General features: G+C 44.6%; 1 protein-coding gene across 1 annotated transcript; it reads right to left on the bottom strand.

Moving 5' to 3' along the window:
* Window positions 1–3,380: 3,380 nt before the first annotated feature.
* ankrd33ba (ankyrin repeat domain 33ba) lies at window positions 3,381–20,526 on the bottom strand. Its single transcript, XM_029116084.2, has 6 exons — window positions 19,488–20,526; window positions 7,402–7,531; window positions 6,998–7,138; window positions 6,620–6,761; window positions 5,720–5,918; window positions 3,381–5,549 (listed from the first exon to the last, which is right to left on the bottom strand). Exons 1-6 carry the CDS (start codon window positions 19,920–19,922, stop codon window positions 5,013–5,015), a joined length of 1,584 nt encoding a protein of 527 aa, XP_028971917.2. The 5' UTR covers window positions 19,923–20,526; the 3' UTR covers window positions 3,381–5,012.
* Window positions 20,527–20,852: the final 326 nt, after the last annotated feature.

Here is a 20,852-nt window from a genome sequence, read left to right as displayed (position 1 = left end):
TACACATCACATACCTCTCCTATCTCCTTCCCTTCCATTCTCTGAATCTATTTCACCGCAGTCACACTGCCTAAATCTTTAATTGTACCTTCACCCGGACGTAAGGGACGGGAGAGAGGTGTCCGGTGTCCGTCGTAGCTCCGGCTTCCTGACCACTGGATCAGGTGGTACCACATAGTATTTCAGGCCTCATCCGTCCAGCTGTTCGGGTTAGCTCTCTAAACCAGGTTCGATGGGTTGGTGAGATTCCCAGGCTAGCGAAAGCAATTGCCCCAAACCGTGCTTTCTTATTTCTCAGCAGTCAGTTACATTCTATTGATTCGCACGTTTTAAAAAATAGATTTGTGACTGAACGACGTTTTTTTTTATGTATTTTATGCTCTAGTCGTACATCTAATGAATAAAGACAGACATGTTGACGTTCAGTAATCGTGCTGAAATCTTGTACAAGTTGCAACACGCGGGGTCTGAATCCAGAACATTAACTCGATAATCTATCCATGACAGCGCCTCTTCATTGAGTCTTATTGTTCGTTACCTTGCTTGAGCTAGTGTTTCCATTATCCCTCCATAGATCCCATTCATACTTATCAGGGTCAGCTTCTCTGACCAGTTGTCCGGCTACACTCAGTAACATTAACATCGGCCAGTGCAGGTAATCTCTATTCAGGTACACAAATCCGTTAAATCACGGCTGTATTTAGTGCTGTGCACATCCCAGCCTACGTTCTGGACGTGAGGAAGACTTAAAGACATTTCCGACGGCGTGTCACGTGTGGCGTTGATGGGTGTCGGACCGTGTCAACTGCGGTCGTCTTCAGAGCACCAACATCTCCCAAAATCGTCCACCCTAGCGTTGACTGTAATGGACGTGTGTGCTCGCAAATTGTCAGCCTGCGAAGCCACGCGGGCTCTGTTCAAGGGCAGTGGAAGGTCGTTAGGAAAAACGGAAAACAACAACGGCCAAAGGCGGCGTGCTGCATTACTAAGACCAACTGGCATTAAAGAGGCTGCGGTTAAGAACCCAGTGTTCTATTAGGTAACTCTCAATCCATTAAATGGCGGAGGACAAGAATCAATAACACCTTTATTATTCATTGTCTACGCTGAGCATGTGGAGTGGCCTTTCTTAATTAGCATGCTAAAATGCTGTTCATTCATTTTCAATAAAATAACTGTTCGAGTATTTCTTTTTTCCTCCGTGAGTTTATGCGCAATTAGCAAGCAGATGGATTGGCTGTATGAACCATTAAAAGGTGCTTTGCCCTCCCTGGACAGTGGAATTACTTTGGCTTCCCTCCAGGCCCAGGGACCGACTTTCTCCTCCAGGCTTAGATTAAAAAACGTGTCAGATAGGGCGGCTATATCGTCCTGCTACCAACCCCAGTAATTTACCATCCCGCTTGTCAGTACAGGGTGGGTGTGCTTCTTGATGGATAGCGGTAGTTATTTCACCTCTCCAACACCAACTATGCAGAATTCAAATCTACAGTGTTTATCTTTCATTATGGGATCTGCTATGCATGAATATGAAGGCTGAGTAATTAGTTGTGGGTCTAAGTTTGCGTTTGCTAATCTTGTCAACCAAAAAATGTATTGAAGTGGTTGGCAATGTCAAATGTTTTTGCGATGCAAATACATGCACCTGACTCGATGAAGGATGGGTCCGCGTAAGCATTTTTGCCCGTAATTCAATTGAAGGCACTCCAGAGCTTTTTAATTTCAATCTTGTATATAATTTATCTTTGTTTCATATTACAGTTTATTGTTTTCTGTTTCGTTATGGGAATTTCTCAGTCAACAGTATATTTCCCGGTCTGCTGTGTTTACCATTACTCGTCCCTCAGCCCTCTGAGGCGTAAGGTTGATCAGTTCCTCATCCGTCCACAGGGATATATGGTTGTTTGAAAAGTCAGTTCAGCTGACTGCAGTTTTTCACTATTTTGCTATGACAGCCTTCATCAGTCTAGTGTGAGGGCAATATGTTGAGCAATGCAGTGCCAATCAGTGAATCAACCTGTATTTGCGGTGGCCTCCGGAATGTTTTACACATTTCGTTATAGTCTGAATTAATTACCATAACTTGACACACAATACCCCCGTAATGACAAATAAATAAAAAATTGTGCCAATTTATTGAAGAAAAAAACATGAAGTATCTCAGGTACATAATATTCAGACACTTTATTCAGCAATAACAGTTTCGTTCTTCCTTGCAGATCCTTTCAGGCTGTCAGATTGGGCAGCGTTTATGAACTGCGATATTCAGGTCTCCCCACAGGTGTTCCAATGGTGTTCAAGCGCACGCTTTGGCTAGGCCACTGTACGGAATTCATGTTAAAACACTTTTTTAGATCCCACCTTTGGAATCTCTGTTTATCTAAACATGACCACTGCTGTGACCTTGTCCTTGGACCTAGCTGTGAAAATGATTACAACAGCCTCCCTCTGCTCAAGGCCTGCATGTTTCCTTCCACAAACACAGGGCTGATATAACTGATACGCTGGACAGGAGTGTAGGTGACCTCGACATGAAGTCTCACCTACACTAACGGGGCGTAGCAGGTGGTTAAAGAAAAGCCAGAGACTAGATACCCCACATACATGCCTTGACGAAGGGGCCTGTCTGGGTCGGTTGTCCCCTGTATTGTACAACTAGTCCAGTAAGAGTCACTTGGTTGTCGACACCCAGGGCTGGGACTAGGATTCCTTAGCCCCCTGAAAATATGTATTCCTAGGTCCTCTCACTTATAGACAAAATTGACATTTTTATGATCAGTGGGGCCCCCCCAAGCCATGGGCCCGGTGAATAATATCCACCTGTCCCCGCGTCAGCTACGGCCCTGTCTACACCTGTCGCAGGTGTAGACCTCTGATGAGGAGCAGGGCAAAAGGGTGCATTTTAGCATGGGGAATAAACAGGGCTAGTGGTCATGGCTTTTCACAGTCTCCGCAGCAATATACCTGTCCTCCAGCAGATGGCACCGGAGGGCGTCCCGGCCCCGCGTGTGGCCCAGTTTGATCCCAGATCTGCGGTTAGGTGGTGGATTTGCCGCTGGAGATTTGCCATTTGGACAGAAGTGCTGACAAAGTGGAAGGTTTTATATTCTCAGGTGACCGTGTCAGGCAGCTGGTGTCCATGACGATGACCTGATTAACCCCCTTAGGTCTTCATCCTATTGGTTCTCCATTCATAACAGTGGATCCTGCGTGATGGTTTCTGCAGGCTATTAATCAATCTTATCAGTGGTTTGGCCAAAGCCGTGACCAGTGTGGCGTAGCTACCTAGGACGACCACGACAGCCAGTCATAGCAGGTGCACTCTACTCACTGAAGGAGCTATCTGCAAAGTAAGTGCCAGAAGGAAGAACTCATTCCAAACCAGTTTAGTTTTTTATTCCCCGTAAACCAGAACATTGTTGCTTGGATACACAGCCCGGGGTTTTCTGTTCCCCTCCCGGTCCCCTTGCCACTCAAGCAATGTGAAACAAACAAAAAACAAAAAAACAGTACTGTAAATGTTTCGTTATTCCATACAAAAGTGTGGCTTCCTGAGAAAAACACCTAGACTAAAGACTCCAAAAATCTGACCAGTATAATGGAGTTTAATGGAGCGTTTCCACAGTATTCAGTCCACCAGCAGATTTGGGCTTGGAGTGTTTTGTCCGGGGGGTGAGTTGAAATATTCACATATACAGGTTCCAATTACTGACTTTCGGGATGCATTTCAGTGTTATGCTCCATTTATTTACAGAGATAATTATTCGTCCAACCGTCCCGTCCCCCGTTAACTCAGTAGCAACTAATAAGCAAGGCTGTAGACACAGCTACAACGGTTCTTGTCCCGTGCTGTCTTTGGGGCTATCACTCTGAAATGTCTTCCCTTCAGTCCCTACAGTAGCAATATCACATCTGTGCTTTCCTGTTACTTTTCCTGTTACATTTTCTTTTACATTTCCTGTTGCCTTTCCTGTTACATTTCCTGTTGCCTTTCCTGTTACATTTCCTGTTACCTTTCCTGTTACTTTTCCTGTTGCCTGTCCTGTTGCCTTTCCTATTACCTTTCCTGATACGTTTCTGGTCTTGGTGTTATTACTCTTGGCTATTACCAGACTTCTGTTCTTTCCTATTTACATAGACACACTATTTTGTATTTGTAGTAAGCACAGTATGAAGGTTTTAGATGCTGATCTGAGGTCAGTGCAGCTGGACAGTAATGTCATGCATAGCACTCAGCTGTAAACATAGAGAATATTGTTCCAGGTCCCCCTAGATATAACAGATAATATAGTGTCTTAATGCAAACAGTGTAGTGTTGAGATGTTGCACTTGGACAGGGAACATATTGTATTCACTAACATTTGCAAAACTATGCCTGCTTAAGTAGACATAAAGTTTGAACAAAGCCACTTATATCTCTAATTAACAATTCCTGATGAGTTACAATCTATATGAAAAATACATTCACAGAATTGGAAAAATAAAATGTTTAAAACAAGCCAGTATAAAGTAGCCGCTATTTCACCATATGAAAGCATATCTAACTCCTAACCCTAAAAATAAACTGTTATTGCTCAGTCAAATGCCATTGCTTACAAAGTAAAGCGTATTGTAAGTTTATTGACATTAAGTCAGTTTGACAGCATTGTAGGCTTACTTAATGGATTTATAAACCATGAAATGTAAACTCGTCTTCTGGTATATTCTAACACTTTCCAAAGCTTATTGTGTTTTCATTTTAGGCAATAAAGTGTTGTGAAATATGTCTGTGAAATTTTCTCTGTATACAATCTGGTCAAATGGATTTGAAACGATATAATAAAGAAATCGTGCCACAGAAATACTGCTGGTTTTGGGAATCGACTGCATTATAAAATAAACCCTGTCACTTTTACTCCAAAAGAAAGCAAATAAATAAGAACATAAGTTAACATGAAACATATCTAGTACCAAAACCCCTCTGACCTGGTGTCTGGGCAACAGGGTGGAGTTACATCTCTTCCTGTGTACATCTATTTCCTCTTTCCAGTGGCCAGGTGATGTCTCGTGGCCGCCTCCACCCTCTTTCTCTCTGCCTCCTCCGCTCTCTTCCTCTCCTCCTTCAGCTCTTTATACCTCCACTTGGGAAGCTGTAGGAGGTCCCTTCCGTCCTTAAAGCTGCTCTTCCTGCGGACCTTTTCAGGGTCATGGGTTGGCGTGGGGGCCTTGGAGATTCTCACCTTGGGTATGGACAGGCCCGGCCGCACACTGCTATGCCGAAGCACACCCAGAGGCAGCAGGCTGGTCTTCCGCAGGGCCACCGAGGGAGGGGCGCCAGCTGCGTACGCCATACCCTGGGGAGGGTTAACCTTATTGGGGCTTTTGGTCTGCGGTGGCAGGCCGGAACACCGCTCCTTTGGAGGCTCAGGCACCTGAGTGACCCGTGAGTTCTGGAGGAGTCTGCGGTGCCCTTCGAGCCTCTCGGCATTCTGGGTTTTCAGCTGTTTGGCGAGAATCTCCGGGACAGAGTAGCGACGTTTACCCACGCAGGGTGGGCTGGCCGGGCACACCTGGCAATCAGGGACAAATGTGTATTTTATATATAAACAGAGGCAGGAGCAACGACAGGAGGGCACCTTTTTTGAAAACAAAGAAAAAGAGCAAGAAACAGGTGGGAGAGAGAGAAAGAGAAGCAGGGAACAGAAGACCGTTGGGAGAGAAACCATAGTTTATGACTCACCGTGGTACATGCTAATGCCACGAAGGGGCTCCCCAGGGCTGTCGTCACGGTGACCAGGTGGTCTAAAACCCCTTTGTCGTCCGGCTCGGTGATGTTGGCGAACGTCAGAGCGCTGCGGATGGTGTCTGAAAATCGCTGTAAACATCCTCTCGGCTCCCGGGCTTTAGATACCAGAGATGCCAGCGGAGACCACTCTGTACTGGAGTACAATAATTATAATAAGCATTACTATGACATGACATAAATATATAGACTCAGATATTAATAGGAATTCACAGTGTGAATTACACCACCGTGCCTGAGCTGTTTGGGATAGAACCTGGGGTCACTCTGGAATCATCATAGGTACAGTCTACATGTATCCATCACACGCCTGTATCCATCACACGCCTGTATTCATCACACGCCTGTATCCATCACACCCCTGTATCCATCACACGCCTGTATCCATCCCACACCTGTATCCACCACACACCTGTATCCATCACACGCCTGTATCCATCACACGCCTGTATTCATCACACGCCTGTATTCATCACACGCCTGTATTCATCATATGCCTGTATCCATCACACGCCTGTATCCATCCCACACCTGTATCCACCACACACCTGTATCCATCACACACCTGTATCCATCACACGCCTGTATCCATCACACGCCTGTATCCATCCCACACCTGTATCCATCCCACACCTGTATCCATCCCACACCTGTATCCATCCCACACCTGTATCCACCACACACCTGTATCCACCACACGCCTGTATCCATCACACGCCTGTATCCATCACACGCCTGTATTCATCACACGCCTGTATTCATCACACGCCTGTATTCATCACACGCCTGTATCCATCACACGCCTGTATTCATCACACACCTGTATCTATCACACACCTGTATCTATCACACAGCTGAAAAGGACAGGGTCTGGAGAGAAGGCGTGTCATGGCCCAGGCGGTGTCGTAACGTCCTGTGAACAATGCCCACTCCCGAGAGGTCAGCTGACGACCAAAGTCTCTGGCTTCCATGTCAGCTCCTTAGGGAGGACCAAGAGCAAGAGGAGAGGAGTGAGAAGAGGAGAGGAGATGGCAGACAAAGAGGAGAGAAAAATATATGACAACATCCTTCAGATAGAACACGCCACGGTCCCATCCTGAATACAGCTCTTATTACTGCTACTATTCATTGTTTGCAGTTCCATTTCGGTTAGATATCAATGATCCTACATATTTAAAGAAAGTTAGGCATGAGTAAGTTGGCGTTCATCAGTACCTGCTAGCATCAGAGCCCTTACACACTCTACTCTGCCTTGTATAGCAGCCTTCATCAGAGCAGTGAAGCCATGGCAGTTCCTCTTCTCTATATCCAGACCAGGGAAATAGTTCAGCAGGTAGTTACTGATCATTATGTGTCCTGGAGGGAAAGCAGGGAGAAAGAGTGGAGGTAGGGGGACGTAAACCTTTTTGAGCGGTTTGCGTGTGTGTGTGTGTGTGTGTGTGTTTGTGTGTGTCAGGACTGAGCAGAATGCTACCAGGTCGGGGGAATAAGGAACATGGACTTTCCGGGGCAAAATTAGATCTCAGATCCATTCAAGGCTAGAAAGACAAATGTGTGTGAGTTTGTGTATGTGCGTGTATGTGCGTGCGTGCTTGCGCGTGTGTGGATCTGTGTCCTACCTGCTTGTGCAGCGGTGATTAGGGCTGTATTCCCCTCTGTGTCTTGCCAGTTGACGTCCATGCGAGAACACTGAGCCAACGCTATGACAACGTCCACATAGCCTTGGTAACACGCCACTATCAGCCCTGTCTGATAGAGGGAGGGAGGGAGGGAGGGAGGGAGGGGGAGAGAAAGAGAAGGTGAGGGTTTAATACCTCTCCCTCAGACACAAGCGTCTTACTGTTCTGTCTTCAACTGAATACAGCTCTGTTTCCCTCTCACACCCTGTACCTGCTGCGTTGGCGTGGCTACTCCTTTTCCGGGAATGCGACAGTGTGCGTGTGTTTGTGTGCGTGCATGCGCGTGGAAAGTTGGTTTGTGAAAAGGCCCATCTAGTTCCCAGAGCCAAAAACAGCCACGCGTCTTAAAGATGTGTAAATGATGAATACAAATCTCAGTTCTGGTGAAATCCAAGTCTCTGTGATGTCCAAGACGGAGTCAAAGAGAACCCAGACCCATGGGAGCTCTGTATGTACATACATGCAGGTACCTGCCAGAACCAACACTCTACAATCAACATTACACTCGTTTGTAGTTAAAACAGCACTTTAAAGCTTGTGTGAAAACTGTTAGTGTGCGCTTTGCTTACGTGGATGTGGGTGTGATATAGGTCTATATGCGTGATCTAGATCTTTGTGTGTGTATTTGTATTTCTGTGATCTAGGTCTATGTATTTGTGTGATCTAGGTCTATGTGTATTTGTGCGATCTAGGTCTATGTGTGTATTTGTACAATGAGATTTAGGGTCAAACCTACAATTGGGCACAAGTGTTAGAATTGGGGTTCTTTCAGGTTTAGGCTCTATCCGTTAGATTTCAGTTTAAACAATAGAGTTTAGGTTAGACACAAAGGTTAGGTTATTGAAGTTAAGGTTAGGGTTAGGGCTAAGGGAAACTTGTATTTCTGTGTTAGGGTTAGGCTTCTGGTCCTCAAGGATAGAAAAACACACATGTATGTGTGTGTGTTTGTGTGTGTGTAGACAGCTCAGAAACCCCTGTGAAAGTCCCCGGGTTTCCCAGACAGCTAAAACAAACAGGGTAACTTCCAGAGGCCAAGGAGGGGTGGAGAAGGGTGCTGGAGGGTGTCACGAAGAAGTCAAGACAAAGAAGAGGCGATAGAGCGAGCAAGAGAAAAGGATATCCTGGGGGTGCTGGTCATGAAGAAGGGGCAAATACCGACAGGAAAATCTTTTTTCTAGTCAGCTAATTAGTAGAAAAGTAACAAGTAAAAACATGCCTCGGGCACTCCGATGAGGCGCCACTACAAACAATGTGTGCAGCAGGCCGTGACGGGATCTACGAAGGCAGTGTACAACTGGCCTAGAACTGGCCTAGAACTGCCCGGGTTATGTTAAGGGTTACAACTCCTGGTGACCGCCCAGGTGTCTGCAAGCTGACCATGTGAGAAACACTGTAAGCAACATACACGTCCAAAGCACATAGTTTTAACTATATTCAGTTATAAACCTAACTGTGTGGCTAGCTGTTTGCGTGACAAATTTTTTGTTTTAGGATATTTTGTTGCAATTAGATATATGGTTGAGTTGAGCTGATGGCACCTCATACACACATCACACATCATAGGAATAATGATGTGCATGTTTTCAGTTTAATGCATAATATATGCAATGAGCATGTCACGCCCACCTGAGACCTCCTGTCCAGCCATCTATTACCTGCATTTCAAGGCTGCAACCTCCTCTTGTCACTTGAATGTCATTGATTGCTTTCAATTTATTCTGTTGACTCTTTTTCCACAACTTGTCTGGGGAAATGTTTATGCCAATGACCTGTCAGACAAACATTCTCTGGTTACGTCTGAATCAGGCTCAGTGGAAAACAGCGGATGTAGATTTACTTTTGCAGTTAAAAAAGTAACAATTTAATACTGGTTTTTCCTATTTGATAGATGCCATGGGAACAAAAGTGGTAAATCAGAAAATCAACAGCCTGAAACAGAGGCAGACACACGGAAGCCAAGGCTTAATTTCGGAAAATCAACTGTCGAATTATTGAGGCATCTCAGCATGTCTGACCTTCAAATTATTTAAAGTACAGATACTGCACATGTAATCTAGAGACTAGAGCTTTTAAAATGTTTCAGCCTTAGGGTGGTTTCCATTTTTTCATGGGGGCCCTTTGGTGGTTTCCATTTTTTCCTGGGGGCCCTTTGGTGGTTTGTATCCTGTTTGAGAGATTTCTAGGTCAGTGAGATTTGTTTCACACATAACTGGTCAGAAGGAGTCTAGGAATGGGACTAGCGGGATCAGGTTTTCTTTCATTTACCCATGTCTCCACTTTATACAGATCACTATAAAAAAAAGATGTGTAGTAGCATTTGTCCTTGATTGATACAGCCATTGGATGTCATATCGGTAGATATCTTGACGAATGTACAAAGAGTCAAAATACTTAGTGAGTTGTGAAAACATCGCTGGAGACTGAGCTAGCTTATTCACTTTATATTACACAACAAAGTGGGTGGTCATCATGATTTAAAGGATACATTTTTGGAAATGATCATACATGTTTTAAACAAGCTTTCACCTGACAATATCCTGGTGAAACGTTTAAATATGGATTCGTGAATGTATTTACTAATCACATTTGGATCACAACCATTTTATCCGGACCAAGAGTGCAAAATGTGCCATGATAAACAAACAGTGGCAGAGGGAATTCACTTTCTGCTTCGTTTGGCTAGGTAAGACACTACCTACTGAGATCTGTAGCAATGAATCTTTACTTCATAACATACAGGGTAACTGATGTTAGAACAGCAATGGATTTGACCCTTGCTTATGGAAAATAATGGCTGTGGGATTTAACTGTGGAGACCTGTGGATATCTATCTGCCTTAAAGGGACCCAATGTCGAATCCTGCCTCATTTATTTAAACAATAACACTGCTTTTTTCGTCCTCTTCTCTTGCCAAACGTGTATTATCTAGTCCAGGGTGGTTTAGGGTGGGGGATAATATTAACTAGTCCAGGGTGGTTTAGGGTGGGGGATAGTATTAACTAGTCCAGGGTGGTTTAGGGTGGGGGATAATATTAACTAGTCCAGGGTGGTTTAGGGTGGGGGATAATATTAACTAGTCCAGGGTGGTTTAGGGTGGGGGATAATATTAACTAGTCCAGGGTGGTTTAGGGTGGGGGATAATATTAACTAGTCCAGGGTGGTTTAGGGTGGGGGGGGTAGTATTAACTAGTCCAGGGTGGTTTAGGGTGGGGGGGGTAGTATTAACTAGGCCAGGGTGGTTTAGGGTGGGGGGGTAGTATTAACTAGGCCAGGGTGGTTTAGGGTGGGGGGGTAGTATTAACTAGTCCAGGGTGGTTTAGGGTGGGGGGGTAGTATTAACTAGGCCAGGGTGGTTTAGGGTGTGGGGGTAGTATTATCTAGTCCAGGGTGGTTTAGGGTGGGGGATAATATTAACTAGTCCAGGGTGGTTTAGTGTGTGTGTGTATGGGGGGGGGGTAGTACTAACTGGTCCAGGGTGGCTTAGGGTGGGGGGATAATATTCTCTAGTCCAGGGTGGTTTAGTGTGGGGGGATAGTGTTATCTAGTCCAGGGTGGTTTAGTGTGGGGGGATATTGTTTGTTGTCGGTGCAGTTCGTCCATCACAATATAATCATAAACAGCTTTACTTTAGGCTTACTATAATGTAGCTACTGAAGATTGTAGCCAGCTTAGTTTTAGTTTCGCCATACAGTACCTATAATGAAAACAATGACTCCAGTCACTCTTTTGTTCAGCCTATTCATTTTTGTCAAGGGTGCCAATCATTTTAGTGGGGGGCCTGCAAATGCAATACAGTCTGGGTGAAATTCTATGTTTAAAGCAGTAGGGGATCTTCAGACAATTTATTATATGCCTCAACACATGCTTGTCTTTCCGTCAGTCCATCTGTCTTCTTCCTGGACAGTAGAGTGGTAAAGTATGTCCCCAGTAAACCCTCTAAGACCTGAGCTTGCTTTGATCATGTATGCATTTTTAATTTCTCTTCGCCTTTTGGGATCAGTAGGACCTGATAAGTATAATATCTAAGCATGGCACAGACAACTGTCCTCTCATAAGGACAATAGGCTTAAGTTTAGCAGAATGAAGTACATGGTGCAGGAAGCCTAAGACATGTCCTCATATGCGGACACAGGGTCTCAGGAGGTCGAGACATTAACGTTAGCTGCTGCTTTTCACAACATTCACTCAGTACTACGTAGGTTGGAGGAATCAGCCCTCGACCACCGTGGTTAAACGTGCAGGTGCCCAACCCGCCTCAGGGAGTTGCTAGAGCGCTAGTGAGTCGAGAAGATCCCTACCGCCCATGCCGCCCCCACCGCGGGTATTTCTGAAGCAACAGAGAAGGCCTGTGTGAGACTCACTAGTTGGAAAACCTCCATAGATCCATGTCCAGGTGTTTTTGTTTCTGATGAACTGTACATGCCCTGCAGCATGTCTGGAGCATTCCACACACAAACCCACGCGCACACACACATGCACGCACACGCGCACACACACACACACACACACACACACAGATACATGCACGAGACATATCAAGACAGTCCCACACGTTGAACACCATAGGCTGCAGTGGAGGGTAAAACAAGGCCAGACACTCAACCTTTCTACAACAATCAGCCAGAGAGCCCCTTCCAGGGAAACAGCGTGTGTGTATGAGTGTGTACATAATCATGATTTCAGAGAAAATCTCTGTTAAATTAAATGTGTGCGTGTGAAACATTGGCTTTGCTGTACCTTAAAACAGCAGCACGGAATCAGTGTCATAAAAACAGGACCACTGAAGTTTGATGTTTTTTTTTTTTTTTAAGCATGGCAAAGGGGAAGGCTTTAATCCATCATTCTTAAAAACGGGATTAATTTATGTTTGCTCCCCAAATCCTAATCTATTACATAGAGTATACACTGCCCTCAATCCTTGCAGTATATTCAAGTTGGAAAATTGAATACATGGTGTTTGCTGTTAGCTTGTGCAACATGTTTAACAGGGCAGACCTCCTCTTACAGTCCCTTATACAGGGCTGGAATGTGGCCATCGAAGAGGACTGGTTGGCCAAAGACGTGTAAGATCCCACCTTTGAAACCGGGACACTCTAAAACAGGCACAGGTGTGCACCTGGCCACATCATATATACTGAGGTACGCACACACACATGTACTGTGTAAAGATGGATAAGACAATGACTAAAGAAGACAATTAATATAATTAAATATATTGATGAGGGGGAACACTGCTCAGCAGGCCTGAGAGGACAGAGGAAACTGAGGTACAGGTTTATTTATTCAGACACGTTCCTCCACGTGTCACAGCCTAGTTTGTCCTGGGTTCTGGGTTCTGGTGCTGTGTTTGGCGCTGACCGTGATGGTTTTGGGTTTGTTTGTGGGTGTATGTCTGTGTGAGGTGGGTATGTGTTTGTGAGGGTGTGTTTAAAAACTCTACAGTTGAAATGATGCTAATGTAGATGGTTTACTGCTCTCTCATGGCTGATATAAAAAAAATATAAAATGGTCCCCGAGTGGCACAAATCTTCCTTGCTGTAAATAATGTCCAGATGTTTGTGGTGTCCAGGTCAGAAAGAGTCAAACGTGTAGACGTGTCCATTGATGCATGTATACTGTATAAATGTTTTGCCTGCATGTGTCCATGACCACCATACCAAAGGTTGTTGCTGGACAATATTTAACATTCTCTAACATTGAGTCAACGTCACTGAGGACATCTTAACCAGCTGCATTCCCGCTCGGTAGGGGACCTACACCCAAACTCCACTGTAAGTAGCTTTTGAAGGCAATGCAAAGGCCAAAGTTCACCACCAGCGCCCAGCTCCATGACACTCATGACCCCTACACCAGGCGTCAGAGGACCCTAAAAATAGTCAAAGACCCCAAATGCAGTCCTTCAAGGTAGTGGGTGCATGAGTTCTGGTATAGTCTACATGGGGGGCCTCTGAGAGACAGAATCATTTACAGTCTCCCTGGTCAGTCTACATATAAAGCTTACCTGATGAAATAGGCACTAACAGCACCTCAAAGTATTTTCCAGGTTGTATTTCCAAAGACAGTTTTGTACAATGTAAATGTAATACTGAATAGCCTCAATAGCTAAATAGAAGTAAAACTTTTTGGTCTGGCCTTGCTTTCATAGCTCTGTCTTTCAAATGTGAGAGTAGTTACATCTCTCCAGAACCATGCATTGGCTTTTTTACCAAAACACAGGTGGTTAAAAGTTGAGGGATCGATTGAAAAGTTGAGGGATCTTTGCTATCAATGAAAATTTGGGATCTGGGCAATTGTCCTGAAATGTTTAAGATTTTGTCCTAGGCAGAATTCCCAAGCACTGCAGCTATTCTGGTACGTCAGCAATCTGCTGCTTCTGAAAGCAATGCAACCGAGACAGATTTCAAGCATTAACATAATTTTGACTTTTCATTTGAGGGGTGATATAATAACTTGGTTATAGGTCCTGTCCACATGTTATGAATGACATATGTATGTATTCATTTCACAGTCACCAGGCAACTCCAAACAAACAACAGAGGGAAAGCGGCAGCGTGCTGATTTGGATTTATGTGAATTTAACCCTCAGTGTCAACCCTCAGTGTCAACCCTCAGTGTCAACCCTCAGTGTCAACCCTCAGTGTCAACCCTCAATGTCAACCCTGAGTCTCAACCCTGAGTCTCAACCTTCAATGTCAACCCTCAGTCTCAACCTTCAGTGTCAACCCTCAGTGTCAACCCTCAGTGTCAACCCTCAGTGTCAACCCTCAATGTCAACCCTGAGTCTCAACCCTGAGTCTCAACCTTCAATGTCAACCCTCAGTCTCAACCTTCAATGTCAACCCTCAGTCTCAACCTTCAGTGTCAACCCTCAGTGTCAACCCTCAGTATCATTCCTCAGTGCCAACTCTCAGTGCTCCTGTTCTTTTCTTTGTTTCTAAGAGAAATCAGGCAACAGAATAGCCTATTAGGAGTGCTTCAAACATGAAAACAAATCAAACGGGCTGAGAAACCTCCCCAAAGACTTCTAGACAACCCTGTGTGCACCCCCTGCTCATTTCACAGTCACCAGTTAACTTTGGGGAAACAATAGAGGGGAGGCTGCCATCTACTGAATGCGAGATCAGGGAATTCAGTGCTTTAATGTCCAAAAACCCATTCTGAACCATCACAACAGAATCCGTTTACGCTGTAGCGATGTACAGAGGTCTCTTGTCTTCACCTGTGCCCTCGTGGGGTCTGTGACGGCACGGTGAGGACCACCGACTGCCCCACCAGGCCAGTTAAGGGGGTCCACCATGTGGGTTGAAGTCAGGGAAGCGTAGAAGACTGAGGGGCACAGCCAGCAGCTCCAACCCTCCAAGAGTAAATCACATGGATACCCTTATGGCTAACCCGGTGCAGTATGTAATGTACAGTTATATAATATCTAGTCAAGGAAGGACTCTGCGCTGACACTCACAGTAGGAAATTAATTGTTAAACACGTTTTTGAAATGTTAAATTAATTGAAATTGAAGGTTTATGTAATTGGTCACTTAAGCGTAAATTGGTCGCCTCTCCCTTCATTACAACCTTTTCACTGTAATTTCTAGAATGGCTAATTCAGGTAAATATGGAAAATACGCAACACTTACAGTGTGTGTGTGGGCAGTGTACTGCCGTGTGAAAATTGCGAATATTAGCAAAATGGACTATTTAAGCCTTCTTATGGAGACCCACTTACACAATATAAACCCCATAGGTATGTATACTTAACATGTTTAAAGACAGAGAGTTTAAACGGTCCATTTAAGAACGTTTTGGGGAAAACAAGATGCAAACGTGACCATTTCTCTAACACCCAATCTGGGCGGTGTATAATAACCATATACTCTAGGAGGGAGTTGGGAAGGTCAGCCGGGTCACGGTGTGAAACTGCTCTCAGCTCCTTAGCCTCAGGTACACACACCACACACAGTATGGTGATGGAAAGAGAGAGAGAGAGAGAGACCCAGAGAGTAATCTGGGAATATAGAGAGCCAGGAATAGAAAGGCTTAGGGGGGGGGGGGGATAAGAACGGTATGTGTCTGGTGGGACGGATAAGTGAACTTACATACATGTTAACACAGACAGCGCTGTTATGTCGGCATCAAATCGGACAGCAAGTCCTGGTCGCGTCCCGGTTTTCATTGTTGTCTCAGCTTGGTGAGTACCATGTGTTTCTGGTTACCGCAAAACAGTCATGTCTACTCTGCTTAGAGTGAAACAAGGGCATGTGTCTCTCTATCTGTCTGACTATTGCCCTGTTGTGATAGATCAGACAGAGAGAAGAAAACAGGGTCAGAGAGCGAGGCACAGCAGGGCAAGAGATAAAGACAGAAAACGTAGAAAGAGCTAGGGATAGATAATTAAGAGAGCGGGGGGGGGGGGCAGAGAGGGAGGGAGAAATAGAGGAGGGACAGATATGTAAGTCAACACGGACCCGAGAGAGAAAGTGCTGTCCTCATTCTAGTGAGCTCATTTGCTGTGTGTCCATTCATCTGTGTGTGAGAGAGAGAGAGAGTGGGAGAGAATTAACCAAGACAGATGGAGAGAGAGACAGAGAGTGAAACTGCTGACACAAGCTCACACACACACACTCCTCTGAGAGTGGTTTGTTTGTGTCAAAGACATAATATGTTAAACGTGTAACCACTTATTCTAAAAATAGATCAATCACAAGAAGGAGGACTTGTATTATTTAGAGTGTAAATAAAGTCCACTCTAGGTAGTGCTTGGGCTAGGGTTCCTTACAGGAGCCAGAGATGATTTCTGTCATCGAAGTGGTCTCCATTCAAAAGGATGACCTTTAACCCCAAGACAGGATGTTTGTTCAGTATGGAACCATATTACAATAACGTGTGTTGTTCATTGTTCTTTGTCTTCAACAGACCGAGAAGCCAGTATTCAACTTTACAAAATCAAAACTACAGCAATGGCAAACAAGCATTACATGTTTAACTAATTCTTTCAATATTTAACCTCTTTTCAAATATTAAACGGATTTTGTTTGTGTCTGTGTATCAGATACAGATGTCCTTAGAAGCCTCAGTCCAAAGGACGTCAGATAGTTCCTGTGTCATGTGGAGAGTCAAAAACAGAGCTTTGTTGAGGGTATGGTGGAATGCCAACGTCGACATTCCTCATTTCAGAGATAATTTACCCGGAAGAAAACATTGTCTGTTGTTTCTGTGACTAAACAAAGTAGAACCTAACAAACCTCTAATCCCTCTGTTGCGCTGTATAAAAATTCTACAATCAACGTATTTGGCCAGACATTCTTTAATTTGCATCTCAACATATAATTTGTGTCATAACCATTATGTGAAATGCTTTGTACCTTGTGTGTGCGGTCTGAGTAGTTTGCAGTGCCTGTGTGATAGGAATAATTCGCCTGTACAGTAAAAATGGACTCAAAACACCATGAACACCCAAGGCTGTTTAAATGTGATTTATAAACATCTCATGAGTATTAACTACAGTTCATATGAGTAATAACTATTGTTGATGTGAGTAATAACTATCATTGATATGAGTAATAACTATTGTTGATGTGAGTAATAACTAACATTAATATGAGTTCTAACTATTGTTGATGTGAGTAATAACTATTGTTAATGTGAGTAATAACTATCATTGATATGAGTAATAACTGTTTTGGTGGCAGTACAGTCGTCAGTTGTAAGGGCTTGGACCTCCGTCTACCAACACAGGATATCCACACACACTGCTGTCCTCACATACAGTCCTGAGTGAAGTTATTTCCCATGAGAATTCAAAACACGCGGCTTTGACAAGGAATGCTGACACAGAGCCATCCATCCTAACACAGTCCCACATCCACACACAAACAAACATTCACACACACACACACACAAACAAACATTCACACACACACACACACACACATACACACACAAACAAACATTCAGACACACACACATACACACACGAACAAACATTCACACACACACACATACACACACAAACAAACATTCACACACACACACACATACAGGCGCACACACACACATACGGTAAGGCAGTTGAGCAGGAGGTTTAGGAGAAACAATCAGCTGGCTTCATGGCATTCTGACTCCCATGTAATTCCACAGATCTTCCCTCAGGCTTGTGACCTCATCATTGATTACACACCCAGAGAGCACTGTATGAACACCAGCCTGTGCTTACACTCCTGCACACCGCCAGAACGCGCGCGCGCGCGCGCGTGTGTGTGTGTGTGTGTGTGTGTGTGTGTGTGTGTGTGTGTGTGTGTGTGTGTGTGTGTGTGTGTGTGTGTGTGTGTGTGCGTGCCCACACTTATGCAACAGTCCCATGCGTTGAAAAGAAGAACACAATGTGCACATGCAATGATTTTGGGAAGGGATGCTGAGTGACGAAATAACACATTTTTCTAATTATCAAAAAATGATCTGAGGACAAACAACATACATACTCTGGATCCACAATAACTAATAACATTTTTTTTTAAACTCAGTTGAAATTAACATAAAGGGGCAGAAGTGAAAATGTTACAATTTACTGAACGTGTGGACACAGCTGTGCCTTCCAGCAGTTCTGTACCATAATTAATACGATTTCATTGAGAATGATTAACAAAATCTACAGGAGTCCGGGGCCCGTGGGAAGGTGCCCTGAGGGTCCGGTTCATTAGGTCCCTACAGGTCCAGAGAGCCAACTGGACTCCCAACCCGGGGGGCCACTGGTGAGTCCCATTTTGGGTCTATGAGACAGGCCAGCCCTGGTTAGTAAAACAAGAAAGACGATCCTCTTTCTACAGAAGAAATAAACTCCAGCAACTGCACTGTGTTGCAACAGGGCGTGTTTTTCTTCCCTGGGGGAAATACAATTCCCAAGTGCTTTAAGAGGAACGTTCCTTTTCCCACTGAATATGACACGCTGATCAATTGAACAGATAAATGTTGAGGCGGACAACAGCCCTCCCTCAAACACTAACACATTCCTATGACCCACGGTTTCAGACCCACTAGGACCTGGCCAAGTTCAAGCCTTGATCATAACAAGCATGGACAGACTGTCACAAGCTCCTGGCAGCAGTGAGGAACTGTCTGGTACCTGTCCCTGCCTTGTCAAGTCAAACATTCAGTATCCCTAACACCTAATAATGTCTCCTTTAAGTCATAGTGTGTCTCTGTTTGCCTGTAAGCATTAACCACACTGTTCTCAGAAGGTTCAGTGGACTATTGAAAGCAGAAGGTATTCATATTAGAAAGTCAGTAAACAGATCTAAATTAACTAGCTCTCGTGTAGGTTCCCTGAATCCATCCATCCACACACACACACACACACACACACATGCACACACACACACACACACACACACACAGGGCTGGCTGTTCTGCTGAATGTGAGAGACCCTGTTTTCCTGTTGCTGTAATTATGACTAGCAGAGCTCCAGGCTCCTCACTTTAGACCCATAAACTCTGAGCAGGCACGCACACATGCCCACACGCCCACACACACACACACACACACACACATATGGACATGGCAGAGGAAATGTAATTAGCATGAGTATGTCAAATGAATTGGATAAAACATAAACTGGGATCTGGGTTAAATGTCATGTATCTGTGTAATGTTCAGGACATCAGCTCAATAACAGCCCAGGGCCCCTGGTGCGAGACAAACAGCAGGGTCTCTTGCTTCTAGATGTGGCCCTGCCTCTGATTCTACTGTGAATCCAATGAATACAAAACTCTAAAAGTCTACCGTCACTTAAACCCTTAAACGTGGGATCCTTGCAACATACTGTTGATTTAGTCCAAGCGAAATAGAGAGTTGATTACTTTGGATTGACTCGTCGAACATGCGTAATTACGCACAGTTGAAACAGTGTATCCAAATTGTGCCAAACTGCCCATTTCTATCCCAAAAAAAAACGTCATAAGGACCAGCAACGATATGCAATGTATTAAAACAAAACACTTTTAGATACATATTTGGCCACAGTCAGTGCGACTTACCCTTTTGTTTTTATCAGTTTCCCTCACCTCCTCCTCCCTCACACCTTGTCGGATCATGGTCCGGACTCTCGTGGCGTTGTTAGTGCAGCATGCTTGGAAGAACGAGAGGGGTTCCGGACTGTCCGGAGAGGGGGTCCGCTCGTTGTCAGCAAACGCATCATCGGGTGGGTAGAACGAGTCGTCCGAGGCGATACTTCTGGTGTCCGGTAGTAGAGATAAATCGTCATATTCCTCGTAGTCGTTGTTCTCGTCCCCCTCAGACTCGCAGGACCCGAGGTAAGAGTCGTCGTCCGATAAAGACGGCGATTCTTCTGTTATGATCGGGTGGACCTGGGCGATGCCGCTGGCGCCTTTGGGTCTCAGTTGCCTGTGGTGTTTGACGCGGGACGTGGTAGAGGAGACTCCTCCGTCTCTCTCGTCCGTGATCAGCACCATCTAACCCCCAAGGTGTTTGCCCTTCAGGGGGAAGAATGGTGCTTGTGTGGCAAAGAGCACTTAGAGGTTTTTGCCAACATCAACGCGAGTATTTGTTGAACTTTGTAAAGAGTATGGACATTAAATGACAATGACGGTTTGGCTACTAGATTGATTTGATCAAACTGGCCAACTGCAGCTGCTCGTTCTCCGCCGGAGAATATTCCCGGGATAACATTTCAACTCCAGCATCCTGAGTTCAGAGAGAAATAAAAACTGCGCTTACCTAGCAAAAATAATAGGCAACGTTGGAGCACAGGTTATACAACTGTTTTTCTGTTAAATCATGTTTTAAATCATTGAAATGTTATAGGCTACATTACGCCCGAAGCAGTACGAAAATGTAAGGCTTGTGATTCAAAGTTCCACAGTCGAAATCCCCCTTGACGACGGAAAGCAAAACCGGATTTAGTCCCGCCGACTTTTGTAATGTTATCATCATGTTGTACAAAATAAAAGTGCCACACATACACCCAGCCAAAGTATAGTCGAGAAACAGGCGCTCAGTAAACTGTATAGTCCCATAATCGGATTAGTTTTGTAGCCTACTATCGCTCTCTCTCTCTCTCTCTCTCTCTCTCTCTCTCTCTCTCTCTCTCTCTCTCCCTCTCTCTCTCTCTCTCTCCCCAATTTTGTCTGAGCAGATTAATTCCTGTCTGAAACGTTGACATCATGAATACTTTCAGATTGTCATCAGATCTAAATGGGGGCTAGCCCAGAAAACACTTCCCCAACCCCTTGCAAACCAAATTGTTCGCTCAATGTGAGATTGTAACAGTACTACTCGGTAGTTTTGGGATGATTCATACGCCATTGCAAAGGAAAATGCATAACCGTTTTACCGAAAAAAAAAAAAAGAAAATCCCCTCTTTAGAAATGCAGATGATAGTT

This window comes from Esox lucius, chromosome 21 (assembly GCF_011004845.1).
Source record: "Esox lucius isolate fEsoLuc1 chromosome 21, fEsoLuc1.pri, whole genome shotgun sequence".
Classification (NCBI taxonomy): Eukaryota; Metazoa; Chordata; class Actinopteri; order Esociformes; family Esocidae; genus Esox; species Esox lucius.
The sequence above is the reverse complement of the archived record's forward strand: the minus strand, read 5'-3'. Positions and strand labels throughout refer to the sequence as shown.